The sequence below is a fragment of the Barbatula barbatula genome, assembly GCF_947034865.1.
Source record: "Barbatula barbatula genome assembly, chromosome: 13".
Taxonomy (NCBI): Eukaryota; Metazoa; Chordata; class Actinopteri; order Cypriniformes; family Nemacheilidae; genus Barbatula; species Barbatula barbatula.
The window spans coordinates 20,621,041-20,639,862 of record NC_136776.1 but is presented as its reverse complement, the minus strand read 5'-3'; the positions used below and the strand labels follow the sequence as shown (position 1 = coordinate 20,639,862).

The 18,822-nt window shown below is 40.4% G+C and overlaps 1 protein-coding gene across 1 annotated transcript in view; it reads right to left on the bottom strand.

Moving 5' to 3' along the window:
• Window positions 1–363: 363 nt before the first annotated feature.
• cntnap5b (contactin associated protein family member 5b) overlaps window positions 364–18,822 on the bottom strand; it is a gene marked incomplete at its 5' end in the record, with an annotated part of 40,652 nt that continues 22,193 nt past the window's right edge. The window contains 16 exons of the mRNA XM_079471020.1: window positions 364–1,485; window positions 1,589–1,654; window positions 1,734–1,937; window positions 2,572–2,659; window positions 2,762–2,895; window positions 4,220–4,444; window positions 5,430–5,669; window positions 5,829–6,047; window positions 7,027–7,197; window positions 7,655–7,782; window positions 7,968–8,124; window positions 9,145–9,345; window positions 10,433–10,552; window positions 11,471–11,577; window positions 16,740–16,911; window positions 18,118–18,261. Coding sequence (XP_079327146.1) covers window positions 1,283–1,485; window positions 1,589–1,654; window positions 1,734–1,937; window positions 2,572–2,659; window positions 2,762–2,895; window positions 4,220–4,444; window positions 5,430–5,669; window positions 5,829–6,047; window positions 7,027–7,197; window positions 7,655–7,782; window positions 7,968–8,124; window positions 9,145–9,345; window positions 10,433–10,552; window positions 11,471–11,577; window positions 16,740–16,911; window positions 18,118–18,261 — 2,579 coding nt within the window. The 3' untranslated portion in view covers window positions 364–1,282. The remainder of the gene's footprint in view (window positions 1,486–1,588; window positions 1,655–1,733; window positions 1,938–2,571; window positions 2,660–2,761; window positions 2,896–4,219; window positions 4,445–5,429; window positions 5,670–5,828; window positions 6,048–7,026; window positions 7,198–7,654; window positions 7,783–7,967; window positions 8,125–9,144; window positions 9,346–10,432; window positions 10,553–11,470; window positions 11,578–16,739; window positions 16,912–18,117; window positions 18,262–18,822) is intronic.

Here is an 18,822-nt window from a genome sequence, read left to right as displayed (position 1 = left end):
ACCAAACAAGAGTGTTGATCCATATGTTGTAAATGAAACTGCATATAGGCCTAGACGCTGATATTGATTTAGAGTTTGTAAAAACGAGATGCATTGGATAAGCGAATGAAAGAGTTTAAAGACAACATAAAATCAAAAGAGACGCTTTTTACTTTTTAATAATGTTACTGTGCATGATTCATCACTGCATGTTATTAAAAAAAATCTCTTTTAACAAAATGTAAAAACTTTGAGCAACTTTTATTCTCTGCGGACGTGACAAAGACCGTAAAGGTGGCAAAAAATAACACAAGACAATAAATTTTGTTTTCCATCCCCAAAAGATTAAATAAAGGCCCGCTCTACATTACATGATTTCCCACTTTAATAATCTATATAATATTAATCTATATAATAAATATCCCTTTATTCAAAATGTATCTGTTACAAAAACAAAATACGCTGTGAATTCTATTTCATGTTGTCTTTAAAAAGAAAAACAGGAAGTGAATGCGGCACAAAGAACAAGAGGAAGTGAAGGAGACCCGCTGGTAACATCACCCTCTTTTATTTGCATCAGTACATCGAGCTCACCCCTGGCAGAACAACACATTGTGTAGGATCAGTAAAACACCAGAGCCGACGGATTTTTCACGGCCGGCATACCGAAGACCACAGAGCGTTTGATTGTCTGCCAGGGTGACTCGCGTGTGTGCGCGCAAGCGCTTCCATAATCTCTTTGTTGTGTGGTTAAATAATTAGCCCTAGAAGCAAAAGAGAGTCACTCCAAATGTTTGATTCTCCGTCGTGTGCTGAGGGCTGAAGGCCATGTTTGTGTAAAGCTCCAGAGCTTTGAAGCCACCTGATCTTTTAACTCTGGGAAAGGTGTTGACTGCAGCAAAGGACCAGTGTTGTCAAGACAAAGCGAGTCTTAATTCCACCATCGTTTTTTCGCAGTCGTAGATATCCAATATCGTCACCGTAGAAATGTAATCCGGGCCGTGCCATCTGCCTTGGCCTTGTCGTATTAGTTTTCAGTAGGCACCAAAAATCCTGTGCCTCATTTCAGACCCGTTCCGACCACCCGCCCTGCCTGGGAGCCTATTAAGGGCATTAATATCTGCAACGGTAATATCTATTCCCTGAATCTTGTATGCTAAGAGAGTGGTTGGGAAGGTGAAGGGCACTGGCTGTGTCCACACGGCTCAGCCGTATTCCCACGTCCTGTCCGCCGGGTTGGCGTCGCAGGCAGGGTCAGAACGACTCGGGGGGGGGGGGGGGTCATGAGGTTGCACGTCACAGGTCAGATGAAGTACTCTTTCCTGCTGTCTCTCATGGCACTGTGTAGGTCCATTTCGGCTCGATACCTGTGTTCTGGCCTTGGCTGGTGATCTTTCGTCTTGACCGGGGCCATCTGTCGGGTACGATCGTGTCGATGACGATACAGAAAGCGGGTCATCACGGCCACGGCACAGAGGACGATAAGAACTACCGCTGCTATCAAACCTATAAAAATAAATAAGTGTGTAGTTAGAATATATATATATATATATATATATATATATATGTGTGTTCGCAGATATATTTACAGATATTGCACAGCACATACCTCCGATAACAGCAGAGTCGTTTTGGCCAGCGTTAGGATGAAGTTTTTTGCCTGTGTCTGCATGATCTGAGAATAAAATGAAACGAGAGGTTTGGAAAGGACGTTAAAGATGTACCTTGAATTCAATATTTAACTATAGACCAACCTGATAACGATCTGGATGAGGATTTATCTGCCAGCTCGCCACAGTTCGACTCGACAAGGTTACCGAGGACACTGACCAATGAGCTTCCTCGATTCAAAATGGCTGCCTTGAGAGGAGCCAAATGATTGAACTGAACTGATGAAAGACATCCAACGAAACCTTTCGACCCGGCCTGAAGCACCTCCTCGTCAACGCCAGCTCTGCCTACCAGGGGCAAGGAGGCGGAGTCTTAAATGTGATTGACAGAACGTTGACAATTCTTCTGACAGATGACTAAAACGACTCATTAACATTTGTCCTATGATATTAAGTATCGACTAGTCAAGTTATGTTATCAATATTGAAACATACACATATAATATATTGGAGTCTAAGAATGATTGTTGAAGAATGATGAGTAACAATAAAGTTGAATTTGTTAACATTTTGTCAGTTCTATTAGCTTTGTATTTTTTTGTTGATTTGTTTTGCTGTTTTGTTCAGATTTGATGCATCTACACAGCAAGACCCTCATGTCTATTGTTAGCACTCAAGACTCAAGACTCAAGTCTTCTCTGTTAAGGTCACTGTAATTAATTAACTACAACATTTTCACATTTCTAATATTTGTATAAATTAAGGCCCCTGTCAAAGCCTTAAAACAGACCATTAATCGCCATAATCGCAATTATTGAATGGATAATTAAAATCTTAATTGTGACGGCCATAACGTGTCCAAAACGAAGGATTTTTGCCTATCAAACTATCTCAAGGTGGTCTACAATCGCAAATTGGTCAGTTAAGATGTTTTTTTTTAACACCCACAGCTTTAATCTTGGAGTTTAATTAAACTGCCTACCTGTGACTTTTCCCAATGTCAAAGACCTTATCGTGATCAATTCCTTGTCTGTAGACAGGCTGTATTTCAGACTGGTATCTCTATCAATCTAGAAAGAGAGCAAATGAGAAAGAAAAAGAGAGAAAGTGCTGTAGTAAATGTAGTAAATATAAACGTCTCAGCGACTCCAACAAACCAAATGGCAACTCACCTGAACATACATGTCTCTTCCCTCCCTGTGAATCTGCACTCGATGAAGCAGTCCGTCGGCCAGATTTACAGACGCCGGCGTGAAGACGTCCGGCTCTTTCTCCCTGTTCAGACGATACCAGATCTGCAAACTCCCTGCGGGACCCAACGAGACGGACAGGAAATGTGCGACATGACTGACAGAATCAAATAGGAAGTGCTCTCGGATACCTCATTACATTCCTCGCAGATGAGGGTAATTGCGGGCTTGACCGCTGTTGTGAAATATGTCAATCGCAGGAAAAGATGCTCCTCTCCAATCATCAACAGCACCATTATCATCATCATCATCATCGCCGCGGTAATCAACCACAGCTTTACTGTCATCAAAGGACAGCCCTGATTGGCTGCTACCGGCCTGTGATTCTCCCGCATGTGTCATAACAGGACAAACACATAAATGAAAATGCGCGTACTGTATATGTTTAAAGGTTTTCTTTTTTCCACATTTTGAATGGAAGTAATTTCACCAAAACGAAAAAAAACACAAATCTGAATTCTGAGCAGTTTTGAGATAACAAGCTTGAACATTTTTGCATTCCCTTTGACTTTGTAGATAAATCCTTCTTTGTCCCGGATGTATACATTATAAAGAAAGAACCATCTCAAGTTCTTGGCAGCGTCTTGAGGTTTTTTACCCGAGATATTTTTCAAACATTATTAAAGTTAACATCTTTTCTGGGCTCTTTAGTTAAATAAAATCAACATATACAAAAGATATATACAAAAATAAAAATGACTAACTAAATGTTTTGTTGTGTATTTAAAAAAGTTTATATTTTTGTTCATTTTTCTATACCTTTTCTATCTAAGTTATGAGTCAAATTATCTTAAATGTTTTAATGAATATTGGATATATATACCACTGCTTAAAAAGTTAAGGGTCAAACAAGTGAAATTACTTTTGTAGAAAAAATATGATGCTTTGAAATGGATGACTTGGAATAAACAATAAACAGAAAACAGCCGAAAAGAGCCCAGAATGGATTCGAGCAAAAAAATGGTCATAAAATATTAAGTGAACGTTTATACCGTTTCTAGGCAAAATATTTTGATTTGTTTTAGTTTAAAAATGTTTTTGTTACCCCATAGTTTTGGTAAATGTGCAATTACTTAAAATGTTAAATGTTACATTACTATGCAATAAATCCAATATTCTATTGCTTCTATTGTTTACCTCATTTGTAAGTCGCTTTGGATAAAAGCGTCTTCGAAATGATTAATTGTAAATGTGAATATTATTCATAAATAATATATATATATATATATATATATATATATATATATACTGTCCGGGAACTTCCACTGCATCCCATAAAAATATCTCTTTTTCTTTCCTTTGTACAATATGACCTACACAAGCAACATAAACATTTCTGCTTTGTGACTCATACAGTAAACGCAAAGATCATGCACGTACCGTTGCGAGCGAGAATAACAGCCATGTACTGCAAATGGTATGTGTTGACGGTCAGTAGCATGGCGGGCGTCTGAGTCGTGAGGAAACTGAAGGCAACGCTCTCTCGTGAGTTGCTGCTTTGAGCGTAGATGGCTGAAGACTGGCGGCTGTAGTTGCGCTTCACGGAAAACGGCTCCTGAAAGGTGTAGGTCACCGACGAGCCGCTTTCGAAGGACACGGAAACTTCTAGAAGGTAGAAAAACAAAAGCAGGTGAACGTTGGTGCCGGCGGGCAGATCTGAGTAGGCGATTGGCCGCGTTTCATTCCTCATTTGCATATTAATAGCCTGTCGAACGGCAAAGGCGCTAAATGGCCTCAGTCCAAAAAGCGAGGAAATGCAAGATTTAACTTTAAATGAATGCAAAATTATGCCTGGACTTCAACTGACCCCTAGGCTTCACTCGGTTTTCATTTACTCATAATATTATCTGAACAGAAACACCATCTCTCTCGAGTCCAATAAAGAGAGAGAGAAGCCAAGTACACGCTTTCATTCAGCGATTGTTGAATGGGTTGCTGTCTGGCATATCTGAGGATCAAATGCGATAAAGGGCGTATTGACGGAGGAAGGGTTTAGCATTGAGCGTGATGGGCAGGGACGGACCCGCTGGGACTGGTCAGGTTTCAGCCCTTTGAGGAGAATTCACCCGAGCAACGGCAGCTCATGGTCACGGACGCGCCAGCGTACGAAGTGAGTGAGAGAGACAGGAATGGCAGAATTGCACTTGATATCTCATGTTTTATCCTGCTCGGCTTTGATCAGGTGCGAATGTAAGTACGCCGCTGTCTTCGAAAATCAAGGTTGCTAAGCTCTCAGGCTTCCTTTCGCTGGAATGCTCTTTGATACCTCGGTGAGTTTACTGAAGTTAAAACTGCGTTTGATGAAAAACTGGTCCCTCAACCAAATACGATACACCACGGAAGAAACCTTTGCAATGGGACGAAAATAAACAAGTTAACTATGACTTTCTTTCTTTTGCAGAACACAAAAAAAGATCTTTTGAAGAACGTTAGTAAGCAGACAACATTGGTCCCCATTGACTTCCATTGAATGGACACAAAACCACTGAGACATTTCTCAAAATATCTTCTTTTGTGTTCATCAGAAGAAAAAGTCAAATACAAGTTTTGAACAAACAAACGGAGGAAATTAAAATGTATAATGGCGCACCTGTCTTGCAGTTGGGTCCTCCGTAGGCCGAATGCGTACAGTCACAAACGTAACCGCTGCTTTTTTCGATACACTTCCCCCTGTTGTGACACAAGCTGTTTTGGCTGCTGCAGTGACCCGGACAGCCTAAACTGACCCCAGGGGTCATTTTTGCCTTTTCCTCAAGGTCAAGGGTCATCCCGTTGATGTTCAACGACCTAATACATCCCAGAAACCCTCTCTGTCTAGATGCCGTGCCTCCTGTGGGTAGAAAAAGAACACCTTTCACAATCTCAAACGATACCCAATTAATATTCAAAAAATTTGCATACAAACAACATCTGTCTGAAAGTACAGGGGTGTTATTCTCCCACCCCTCCCCCCGGTCGGCACGGAGCTGTCACTCGTGGCCGTGCCTACCAATAAACAGCTGGCTGTTGAGCTGAAGGTGGGTGTGGCCTTCGGTAGGAGCCTCCAGGAAGCGCAAGGGCAGCTGGTCCACCTGCAGCGACGCCTCTTTCACGTTCCTCTCCGCTCGCACATAATGCCACTGCTTGTCATTCAACGGCACATGAGACTTCACCGTCAAGACCACCGGCCCATTCCCGACGTCAAAAGTGAAGGTAACAACGGAGGGAGCTGCGGGAAAAAAGTGACAAATTATGAAACGCAACATGACATTATTGCTTTCATTATTGTTTTATATTTTACATGTTATTTTCAGGCAGCTACAATAGGTTATGAAGTTTAAGGAGGAAAACAAAACTCATTTCATCATGTGACTACACAAAAGATCTTTTGAAGAGCGTTGGTAACCAAACAACATGGACCCCTTCCATTGTATCAACACAAAACCTCAAGAGACGTTTCTCGAAATATCTTCTTTTGTGTTCCACAGAAGAAAAAGTCACAGGTTTCAAACAACACGAGGCCGAATCAATGCCAACATTTTTATTTTGTCAAACTATCCATTTAATCTGCTTGAATTGAAACAGATGTAGTCCAACATAACATGCTCACTCTACCCGTGAGACTGAAAGCAACCTCTGAAGGTGAGCCAAACCCTTTCAATTTTCATGTTTACTGTGCAATCATCTCTTTCGTATGCGTGTGTTGTGTTCTGGGAACATTGGTTGGAAGAATAGCTCTTGTAGTTGGTGGAAAATATTAGAAAAAGGCAGGCGGAGCGATGAAGTTGAACGGCCTTGCTGAACCGTATACAGTAATTACACAGCGGACAATTTCAGTGGCAACACAACTGTTGAGTAAAAGCGCTCTTTTGAGTGAAATTGGCTGCTTCCTTTTTCTGTTGGGTGGAAACGCTAAAGACACGCTATTGAATTTGAGTGTCTTATATCGTTTCCAGGCATGCGTTACTTGTGTTTATGAACTCAAAGGATAGTTCACTCAAAAATAAAAAACCTCTATCATCATTTACAGTAGTTCAAAACCGGTACGACTCTTTGTTCTGTGCAACGCAAAAGAAGATATTTTGAGAAGTGTCTCAGTGGTTTTGTGTCCATACAATGGAAGTCAATAAGGGTCAGTGTTGTTCTATTGTGTTCTGCAGAAGAAAGCCTTTGGTTGAAGGCCTATCCATCAGTACGTTAGGACGTACCACTGAGCTCCAGTCTCATAAAGTCTTTTGCGCCCAGGTTCTCCAGAAGGACACCGGATGGATCCGTTGTTTTGAAATAGAGCGAGATGTCGACGCTCAGCTCGGCCTGGAGCGTTGGGAAGTGCAGGTACGAGGACTCCTGGTAGAAGGAGGCAGAATTCCACAGGAACCCTGAGGTCACAGGAGACTCCGATTAAATGAAATGAAACGGGATTATTCCTATCTCAATATTTAATGATCACGAGTTGTAGAAGTCTCGTGTCTCTAGGCAAGAGAGATTGAAAATCATTTCTCAGAGAAAAGGCGTCCGATATTTAGCTTAAGAATCGGACTAAAGATGAATCTTTCTTTAAGTAATTTCTGACTGCTGCACTGTTACGAGAATTGTTTTCTCATTTTCTTGTGATCTTCCTATAAAGGTTATCTTGTGAAGATACGATTTTCAGAGGTAATCTTGAAAACATAAGACGAAAAGTTTATCAAGTAGTAAAGTCATTATTTGGTTGTGAACACGTAAACAAACATACACCACAAACAGCAGCTTGACACTTTGAATATTCTGTTTGTTGTAAAGGCGTTTGAAAGAATGGTAACGTGGTGAAATATATATCTCGAAAGCCTTACGTACTGTCGCCGTAGCAGTGGAGAGACCCCACCCTGTAGATCGCTTCCGACCCCGTGCGGTTTGTGTCGCCCACTAAGATCTCGCTCACCGGTAAGTGTTCTTTGTAAGACAGAACTCCGGTGTCATTCTCCCTGTCGACAAGCAGAAACAGTGCGTTTACATAAGGTTTATGCAAACAGCCCCCTGTCGCCAGTTATCAATAACCTAAACATTTGGCGTGACAATCGACAAAAACGTCAAGTGTGAAATTGATACAGATGACCACATTCTATAAAAGTGATGGATGCTTGGAAATGAGATGTATGAATGTGTTCACCATGAGCTGCGGTCAGCGTCGCAGTTGCAGAAATGGTTCATATCGATGCAGTTCTCATCCAGACTGCATGCGCATTGCTGCACCCCGGGGAGAAATCCGCCCCAGTACGTCCTTTTCTCGCCTGCCCGATCCAGCCACCAGGACAAGGGCGTTCCATCTGGAGCAAACAACAACACATTTCTTCATTAAGCCGATGATTTGACATCTACCACCAGAGTCAGCTACGGAGGAAGAAACTCAGGGACGCACTACAGATATATACTTACTATATTAATATAGATTTATAATGAAAATGATTATATTGTTTATTGTTGACTGATAACCAACGATGACTAAATATTACAGATTCAGACTGCTTTGGTGAACTCTTTTGGTGTTTTTGTGTCCAACTTTATAAAGGAATATCTGGGGTGACAATAAAATAGGTCATATTGACATAATACTGATTTATTGATAAGGTCACCGATAACGCTAGCCGACCATAAAGAGCCGAAAACGTTGACCATGTGAGGTTAACTCACATGTTAGCAATTCTGGTGGATTGTTGTTCTTCTACTCTAAATCCACAATAGTGCTTGAATCTGGACACGTGCTCAAATCTCATTATGCAAATTCTCAGTGTCCTGCACAAACTGATGAACAATTTCAAGCGACGCCCCGTTTATAAACTTCACCATTTTCAATCAATTAATATTTTAATTGGATTGTGGTCAAGTCAGATTATAGATTTGAGCAAAGACCACTTTGGGTTTACCATCCAATGAGGTGTGACGTTTTAATCGAAAGCAAGGGCTCTGAGGGAATGCTGATAGGCTGTATAGATGAGTGAGAGTTACCCCTCAAGCAGTGCTTTATAATAATCTTAATACATTTTATTCAGTCATTAAGCAATATTGGATTTTATCATATAATTCAAATCATTGCTTAAAGCTACAATCCATCATTTTTAGCTCTATATCGCCATCTCTGTAAAATTGCAGGTCACTTGACTTATTTATCCTAATATGGACTAAAGTCAAATGGCATCAAACAGACAAAATCAAACCAATTATAAATTCAATATAAGAAGCTGGGTGAAATATACAAACTGCACCTTTAATTGATATTTTAATAGTTAGGAATATCATTCAACTTTGAATTATATATTATAATTTTACATAATTATGATAATACGAACCCCATGTGTTAAAAAGTCGGGACTTCCTGCAGAGATACATCACTTCCTGTTGACACTGTTCAGACCTGCCCACGAGCGTGCGGAGCTGGTCCAGGGTGGCGCTGTAGTTAAACGTCATCATGTGAGGCTTCTGGGGGGACGACCCCTGAACCCGCACCATCTCTGTGCTGTTGTGTTTAACCACCGTCCAAACCTTATCGTCTACGAACCAAAAACACACATCCACATAAATTTATTCCGGGAACATGCAGCGCGCTGAGGTCAAGTGTCAACAACTACCGCTTGAAACGTCAAGTGCGGCATCCTCCATCCTATTCACAATACTATTTTTATAAAATATTAGCCTGCGCACGGCACAGTATGCAGTACAGTTCCAATCCATCTTTCATCCGTGTTGTTGGTTCCAAAATCAATCCTGTACTAAATTGAAAGTGCAAATAGGAATGTACCCCACAGTGCACCTCCCCGCTTCAGTGAATCACAGAAGCGAGCTGTAATCCTGATAATAACACGCGCGAACCTACCGTTAAAGAGCGCGGCTTCAATTAGCTTTAGAATAATAAGCAAAAGTCTCTAAAACCCTCGCGGAAGCCGGTCCTCGCCGCGCCTTTGACGTCAGTCTTCCTTTACCCCATAAAAACCTCACCGGGGGGTTTTGGTTTACCCAGACATCGGGCACTTAAGTGGGCACGTGTCGGGCGTACAGTAATTTAAATCATGTGGCATTGCTAATAGAGGCAGAAGTGGACACAGCTACTCATACCAGTAAATGCACGTGTTATTTCAAGGAAAAAGTAGCATGTGTAATGGTCTGATTAATAAAACCAGGTCCGTCTTTCTACACAGCGGGGACAGCGCTGGCAGAGAGCACAACATCCATCAGCCATCAGACAAGTTCAAGGTCTGATTAATGATTCGGCCTTCGTGCGGATTCGAGCAAATTTCCCCTCGGCCAAAACTTCCTTTCAACAATTTAACAACCATGTGCCTTCGAGAACTCCCAAGCCACAAATAATACAAAAATATAGACTCTTGCAGGTCCTGCGTGGGGTTTCCGAACCATTAGCGAAAATAAAATGATGACTGTTTCCAGACGGGTTTTCCAAAACTCGTGCCGCAGTGTTTCACTTTTCAGGGAAATCAACCTTTTATACTCATGTGAAGCAAGAGTACAGGTAAAAAACGAAGCATTTGATCAAAATCTTTTACCATGGCCGCGGCGGTATAAGCTAATTCACCTCTATTGTTTCGTGTTAAAGCTTATATTGTTTTTCCACAGTAAACTCACCGGTTATGTTGCAATAGACGACGGTAGATTTGAGCGGACCACTTCCATCAGGATCAATGGAGAAAAATCCAGAGGCACTTCCTGTTAGCCTGTGGGCCTCACAGGAAGGTTCAAAGATGGCTGATGGGGCAAAAGCAATAAACTCAGTTTATAAAATCAGTTTCTGTTCAGTTTTCTAGTATATAAAATGTAACAAAATGAACATTTAATAAAATGTTTGGTGTGTGTAGAGCACACCCTTTTTTGTTTCATTTCTTACTAATATATATTTTATTATTAATATTAGAATTGTTAAGTACTTTAAAAAAATTATATTATATTATTTGTTTATTTCAAAATATTATAATTTAATAAATTGTATTTGATACAATCTTCATTTTTCACATTTCCCTATCTTTGTTTGATTTAAATGTTTCCCATTTCTTTCATTAAATATTTTCTTTCTTTCCTTAAATCTTTCCCATATCTTACTTATAATTATTTTCTTTTTGTGGATTTTTTCACTTTCGATCGTTCTTTCTTTCTTTCTTTCTCTCTCTCTCTCTCTTTCCTTTTTTCTTTCTTCTTTCTTCTTTCTTCATTTTTTACATTTCCCTATCTTTGTTTGATTTAAATGTTTCCCATATCTTTCTTATAATTATTTTCTTTTTGTGGATTTTTTCACTTTCGTTCGTTCTTTCTTTCTTTCTTTCTTTCTTTCCCGTTCCTTTTCCTTCTAGCAATTGTTCTTTTAATTTATTTCCATTCAAATTTCCAATATCATTTCATTTTAACTCTGTTTATAATTTTTGGTTTGGTTTTCCATTTTTATCGTTCAATCTTGTGTCACTTAAACATTTTTCCCTTTTTTCTTTCAGTTTTTTCAATTTATATCTTCTTTCTCTTTTCTTTCTTTCCTTCTTTTTCCACTTTCATCTTTCACCAAACTTAGGAGTCTAAGGAGTCCAAAGATTGTACAACTGACAAAAGTAAACAATGTTTTGAACATTATGTCTATTTGTGCTGAAATTGTGACTGTTGTTATCGTTGTCAACTCACAGTTATGACAGGTGGCTCCCGTGTACCCGGTTCCCGAGCAGCCGCAGAAGAACGTGTTCCAGGACTGTGAACATTCCGCGTCATGCTCGCAGTAGTTTGAAAGACATCTGAGAGAAAAAATGCAACTTTCACCATACGTACAGAGGGGGCAAACAGATTACAGAATTTCACAAATCACACAAACGACGCACTGCGACATACGGTACAATATCAAGCCGTAATACATTCTGTGCTCGGGGGGAACGTGATGTAAAGACGTGGCATCAATCAATAAGCACAAGCAACTATTAGGAAATAGATGGGCGAGTCAGAAAGCTCATGAAGAAGGATGCATCAATTTTGCCACACGCTGAATACGCACTCAAGGATGAGAACGGTATTGAAAGATTGCCATAGTAATGAAGTCTGGAACTGAGATCTCTTTTTCCATTTCTTCCGAGATTTCTGTCAAACAGGTACAAGCAATACAGCTGTTGAAATGATGGACGACTCCGTGCATGCAGCGTTGAGCTTATTAACGGTCTACGAAATCAATTTCTGCTCACAAATGGGGTATTTATTGTTTAGTCTCTCTAATCGGCAGGTAAACAATCTACATGCTCGTGATGCATTATGCGTGAACTCGTAAACCCGGTTTAATGAATCCTTGCCGATGAGTATTGAATCCTATTTAATGCAAAGCATATGCTAAACACCTGTGTGTAAAAATGCTAATTGAACCTGCAGCGCTCGCTTGTTAAAACACACCCCAACAAAACAGTTAGGGCATGCGTTTCGCTGTAAAATTACAACCTCTGTGTAAATGTTGCGTAAAATATGGCGTGGCGTTGAAATAACGTTGAAATAATGTCTGTCGACTCGCAACATGATGTACAAAATATAAATACTTGCAGAGGTTTGGGGAAAGAAGAAGCATGCATGACACAAACTTTGATTTATCTTGTAGAGAGGGAACAAAAGATCATGAGAGGTAAAAAAAATGACAGTGTCGCGACAAATAACTCATCTTCACGTAGCGTGTGATGAGAAAAAGGGAGCGGGGGAATGACAGCCGCCTCTCGCGTCACGGACCGCAGGATTGTGGTTGCGTCTGCAAGCCGGCGGTGGTCGTTTCTAAAAGATACTGATCTCAGTGCTCACAGACGATGCAAGATGAAACCGGACTGTTAACCCACCAAAAAACGTTTTAATACTTGTCTAATTGTGTAGTTTCTGCAACGTTAAGCACTAGAGGGCATTCTTTTGGAAAAAAGTACCGAAAGGTTAAGGGGAACATCATCGAAGAGGCTGAGACGTGATATCTAAAGTGCTGTGTTGCAAATCTTCATTCAGCCAAAGCGGCTGTGATTAAAGATTATCTCTCCTTCATTCTCATTTTTGTTTATGCTTCTGGTAAGCCCTCTTGAATAGCAGGGCATTATGGGTAAAAATGATTCACAGGTCTGGACGGCGACATATTTTCACCCACAAATATACCCGCTATTCAGGGCAACGGGAGGGGGATTGTTGGAGGGAGAAGCGGCGTCTTGGCCCAATGGCCGCTGTCCAAATCTCTATCGATCTGCCTGGATGTATCAAACTGTGTGGACAGGGACTTGGGGCCCAGTTATAGGTTAGACATTGTGATAAAGAGACGAGCAGACAGGACAAAAGCAAGATGTCAAGATACAGAGCGAGAATGAAAGATAGCAAGCGTCTGAGGGAAAGTACGCTAGGCTAGGTGTCCATAAATGATGTAGGACGGCGATCAAAGGTCACTGGAGTGGAGGCACCCTTTCGGGACTTTCTCGCTCGTGCTAGAGGACAGCCAAAACTCACAAAAGGCGCCGGTTATCTTCATTAAATAAGGTTGATGAGCTTTATTGAACCAAATAACAGATGAGCTAACTTTCGAGCGTCGGTTCTCGTAGCTTACTTCGGTACTCGTGGCTTGCAAGCCTCATGTGGCTCTCCATGACACTCATACTCGGCAGATCATACCAAATAGTTTTTAAGACATTTTTGCCTGCAGATTGATGGTCATAATGACAATGTTTTCTACCATCACTGACCGACAAATCAGAATAAACCTTACTAAAAAGCGCTAATAGACCAATAGTAAGTGAACACCAAAGTTATTAAGGTTTACTAAAACTATCAAAACATTACTGCTAATTGAAATAAAAAATCTGAGCAATGTTCCCTCGACAATAAACTAAAATAAGTTTAAATTGGCACTAAAATGATCAACAGAAAATAAATACAATCTAGACAACTACGACTGAAATATAAAATAAATGTAAACTTGAATATCGAAAAAGAAAATATATGAATAAATATCAAAAGCACAAAACACAAAAGTAGCTGAAAATGTAACTAAAATGAAATGAAAATTTGCAACGTTGAGACATAAAAGTTATGAATATGTGATTCATATTTGAATTGTAATACTGCTGGTTTCATGTGGGAATCTATCAAAAAAGAAATTAGAAACTGTTGAGCAACACCTGCTGTACGTGGCTGCACTAAACAAGGCAAAGATGGTGTCACGCCTTAAGAAGGGACGCTTCACACACAGATCTAAAGTTAAGACGGACTGCTCCTGTGAGGAACTGTAGAGTTTTTAAAAAACGATCTTCAAAATGTGGATATCTCAGGCAAATAGATAACTACATTAACTACATCTTCAATAAAAATGTGAGACAGTAAACTGGACCCACAAGGATTCTTTACTGTATTTTACAGACGTGTTCTCAAAATATATCTAACAACTGTGCTTTCACTTTGGACGCTGGTGCTCGACCATTTAAAAGTACTAACACGTTTCCACTAAAGGTAATCCTCATACACCATTTAGAATCAAGCGTTCTTATACTTTTGAAGAATCACGCAGGTGTCAAAGCTAGCTAGCCAAAGTTCAAATTCAGTTAGACAGATCTAACATTTGCGAACTTTTTAAATAAGTAGAGAACAAAACTCCATGCCAATGGGATTGTATTTAAAATTTAAACATACAGTTTGATGTCAAACATTTTAAATATGAATGTTTGACATCAAACTGTATGTTTAATTCAACAGAGGTTACGGTGATGGTTTCTTCTGTTATATTAACCTCATCATACACAGTTAAGGTGGATCCTGGTTCAGCGGTGACGGCTGGTCAAAAGACCATCTGAAATATTGTTCGACAAGCAGGCATCAGAGCGAGAGGTTTGTGGAGATGCGCCTGGAACTGACTTCTCCCCCCGGACCGTTCACAGCATGTTGGCAGAGCTAAAATCACAATTCATTCGCACGCCGGCTCTGCCAGCAGTCATCTGCCCCGGTGCCAGGCCTGAGAATTTGCCCGGTGAAGAATGTGGCTCACGCTGCCAGAAAGACCTGCAGAGACGAGACTGACGAGTAGAGATTTACAATCTCTCTCTCTCCTCCGGTTAGCTTTCTCTGCGTATATCGCTCTTATCCAAACGAGGCTATTCGCTCTGTTTATCCAAAAACCTTTCTATTTACTTTGCTCTCCTTCCTTATCCTTCCTTTTTAGCCCATTTGACTTCTTTTGTTTATTGTCTCTTGCGTTTGTTTTTTATGTGGCGTTCATTTGTTTGTTCCATTATCTTTATTTATTCTTACGTTTGCCTTTTCTTTTGTAGGCTCTCCGCCTTTTTCCCCTTCTTTCATCCTTTCTTCCAGCTGCTTTTTCTTTTAATCAGTTTCTCTATTTTCCTTTCTTGCGCTCTCTTTTGTTTCTTCCACGCGATCTGACTTTCCTTTTGTTCACTTTCTTATCAATCTGTCTGTCTGTCCATCCCTTTCATTCAATCATCCATCCATCACTTAATCCCTCTCCATCCATCCATCCCTTTATCCACCCATCCATCCAACCCTCTTTATACATCCATCCATCCCTCGTTATCTTCCATCCGTCTATCCCATTCATCCATCCATCACTCTCCATGCACCCATTACTCGCTATCTTCCATTCATCCCTCGCTATCTTCCATCCCTCTCATCCAACCATCTATCCCTTTCATCCATCAAACCCTCTCTATCCATTTTTCATCCATCCATCCCTCATTATCTTCCATCCATCTATCCCTTTCAACCATCCATCACTCTCCATACATCCACCCCTCGCTATCTTCCATACATCAATCACTCTCTATCCATCCATCCATTGATTCCTCTATCCATTCCTTCATCCATCCCTTGTTATCTTCCATCCCTTTCATTTATCCATCCATCCCTCACTATCTTCCATCCATCCATCCATCCATCCATCCACCCATCCTTCAATCTCTATCCATCCATCCCTCTCTATCCATTCCTCCATCCATCCATCCATCCATCCCTCGTTATCTTCCATCCATCAATCTATATCCATCCATCCCTCGTTATCTTCCATCCATCCATCCATCCAACCATCCATCAATCTATATCCATCCCTTGTTATCTTCCATCCGTCCCTTTCATCCATCCATACATAACTCTCCATCCATCCATCACTCTCTATCCATCCATCGTCCTTCTCCTTATTTCTTCCCTTCCTTTACCCAGCATTCCTTTTCCTATAGCGATGTAATTCTAACCTGTTTTGTACCTCCCTGTTTATCTCCCACTCGTGTGTGCACATGTGCCACAGACCAGACTGTGGAAAACATGCCAGGCTGCCGAGGGATAGAGAGATAATGGAGAAACGGTCTCATTTGCTCATTCCCTCTATCCATTCAAATCTATCATTACATCGCTCACGATGTCACATGCACAAGAACACACACATTATCAAGAGTGAGCCATGCAGTGCCTACACACACGCATATACAGACACATGTTTTAATGCAATAATGTAAAATAAATACTTTTTGCAAATCGCTGATTACCTCAAATTTATTGCAGTCTTTCCAACACTGAACAAATGCATTAAAAAAGGTTGCGTCCTTGTTAGTTGCACTTTAAAACTTTGCCCACGGCTTTTGTGCTCGCTGGAAATACACCAGCGTTAAACAAACTTCAGATGTGTGAGGTTTGTTTGTTATTCACAGAAGCATCGCAACAACTGCCGGCCCTCCTGGGCAAGGTGTGAAACATATTTCCACATTTGAAGTTTCATGCAAAAAATGTGAACGGCAATTAGCTTGCAAATCGCTGTCGCGGATTTTAACACGGCGCTTCTCGGTTTTGAAACCGCGCTTGTTTGTGTGACTCATTATCTCAAAACGAGCAAACTGCAATAATTTATTTAAACACGTAGCTGACATTAGCATATCAATAGGAATAGTTAATGCATACACACCGGTCGCGAATGCCGCAGATGTCAAACTGGAGCTTGCTGTAGTTTCCCAGCAGGCCTTGCTGCACCAGGTACAAGTTGTTTGGCTGGTTGTTTATGACAATAGAGCGTATACAGCCTTGATAGGTCACCGTTGGATTCCGACATCCAGGATTGGCTAATGTTGGGGGGCAACCTGTTAAACATATTTAAAATGTAAATAAAACAGATTGTGTCAAAGTTTGATAAGGTAAATACCCGATTTGTATAGACAACATGTGCATAACTTAATATAAAACAGAACCATGCTGAAAAAAGTTCGGTATGTCCATCTTTTCATTAATTATATTTTGGCTACATCACAAGTGTATGTGTTTTCTGAAAAGCTATGTCATCTCTATCAGTCATAATAAGTGTTATATCAGTCAAAATAAGCAGAATTTGCAAACGTTGGATGTTTTGAATACACCTGTGGCAAAGTGTAGACCACAACAGACGACCATCTGCTTTGTCACTGATTAAGCAATAAATACAGCTATAACTGCACCGAAACAGTTTAGTCCCACTTATTTACATATCACAAGCCAACCATCCAGGCTAATTCATAAGGACATTTTTAAATATGTTTTACTTCATTATTTAAAGCTGAAATGTTTTATTCATTAAAATCGGGTATTTGTCAAGTTAGTTTATTTAAAGTGACAGTTCACCCCAAAGTGAAACTGAACAACCGTAGTACCCATTGACTTGCATTGGTTTTGTGTCAATGGAACTCAATGGGTGCCTCCGATGTTCGGTTACCGGCGTTCTTCAAAATATCTTATTTTATATTTTGAAATGACAAGAGGGTGACAGAATTATAATTTTTGGGTGAACAATCGATTTATATCTGCTTTCATTATATATAATTATGTTATACACAATATATGTAGAAAAACAATATAAAGAAAATGTTATTGCGTTGGAATGCAAAAATGACAATCTAAGGGGTATATGGGGAAGGATAATGTGCTTTATTGTTAAATAATATCCCAACGCAAAAAGAAATACTGTACATTTTCTATCAATAAAATTCATTTTACATTTTCTTCCGAAAAAACAGAGCTAAACATGATGAGTTCCTCTAACGTCAAACATCCAATCGCTCCAAACTTTAGTAAGATCGAGAAAACTTTTGGATTCATTCAAAAACTCACATCAGCCTTCATTACATTTACATTCCATGATATAAAACAATGACAGTGATTACAAAAAGCTTGATTAAGAAACCTCACTAAATATAGTGATTATCAGCCCCCATAATTCAGTTTTACATGCATTAAATGATGCTCATCACCTTCTGTCATTTCTGTCACTTCCTCATTTCCAACCAACACTTTTTAATTATAAAACCACCACCCACCTCCAATCAGCACGTTCTTCCCGGGCTGCGCGCTCTCTTTCAGCTGCATGGTGGACGCCGCCTCATCGTCCACAGAGATGGACACCTGCAGTCCGCCCACGCTAATGGACACCGCGTGCCACTGGCCGTCACTCAGAGCCTGACCTGGCGGAGGCAGACACAGACGCGTGTTACATCTCGGAGGCCGTGCATTAATCATGGTGGGTGATTGACAGATCTGGGGTTTGCCCGTTGGAGCTCGTCGAGTTAATCTGCATATGTCAGCCCGGCGGAGAATCCACCATTCCCCCCGAGAGGGACGTGCAGGGATTCGGTTTGGCGTCGGCGATGGCAGACTGCCACGCAACCGCATCCTGAATTCAGTCGCAGGTGCGCCTGCCAGTGAGCGTTTCGCATCTAAACTAAAACTGTGTTTAAATATTCTCTGCGAAGGCTTTTGGATTTTGTTCACAGGCTGTTTGGCTAAGACGCAAATAAAGAACACAAATGCATAACCTTTTAAATATCCTCGTGGGGAAGCTTTCTTTCACATCCGTTTTTCTGCAAACATGAGCTAATTAGAATGAATGTGGATGTTTTTTCCGCTTTATAAACAAATATCTAAACATTCTTAAACAATATGAAATCTGTGAGGATTTGCGCAAAATGTTTTCAGATAATATACAAGTCATTCTCTAGCCATGTTCTTTTTATTTAGATTATAGT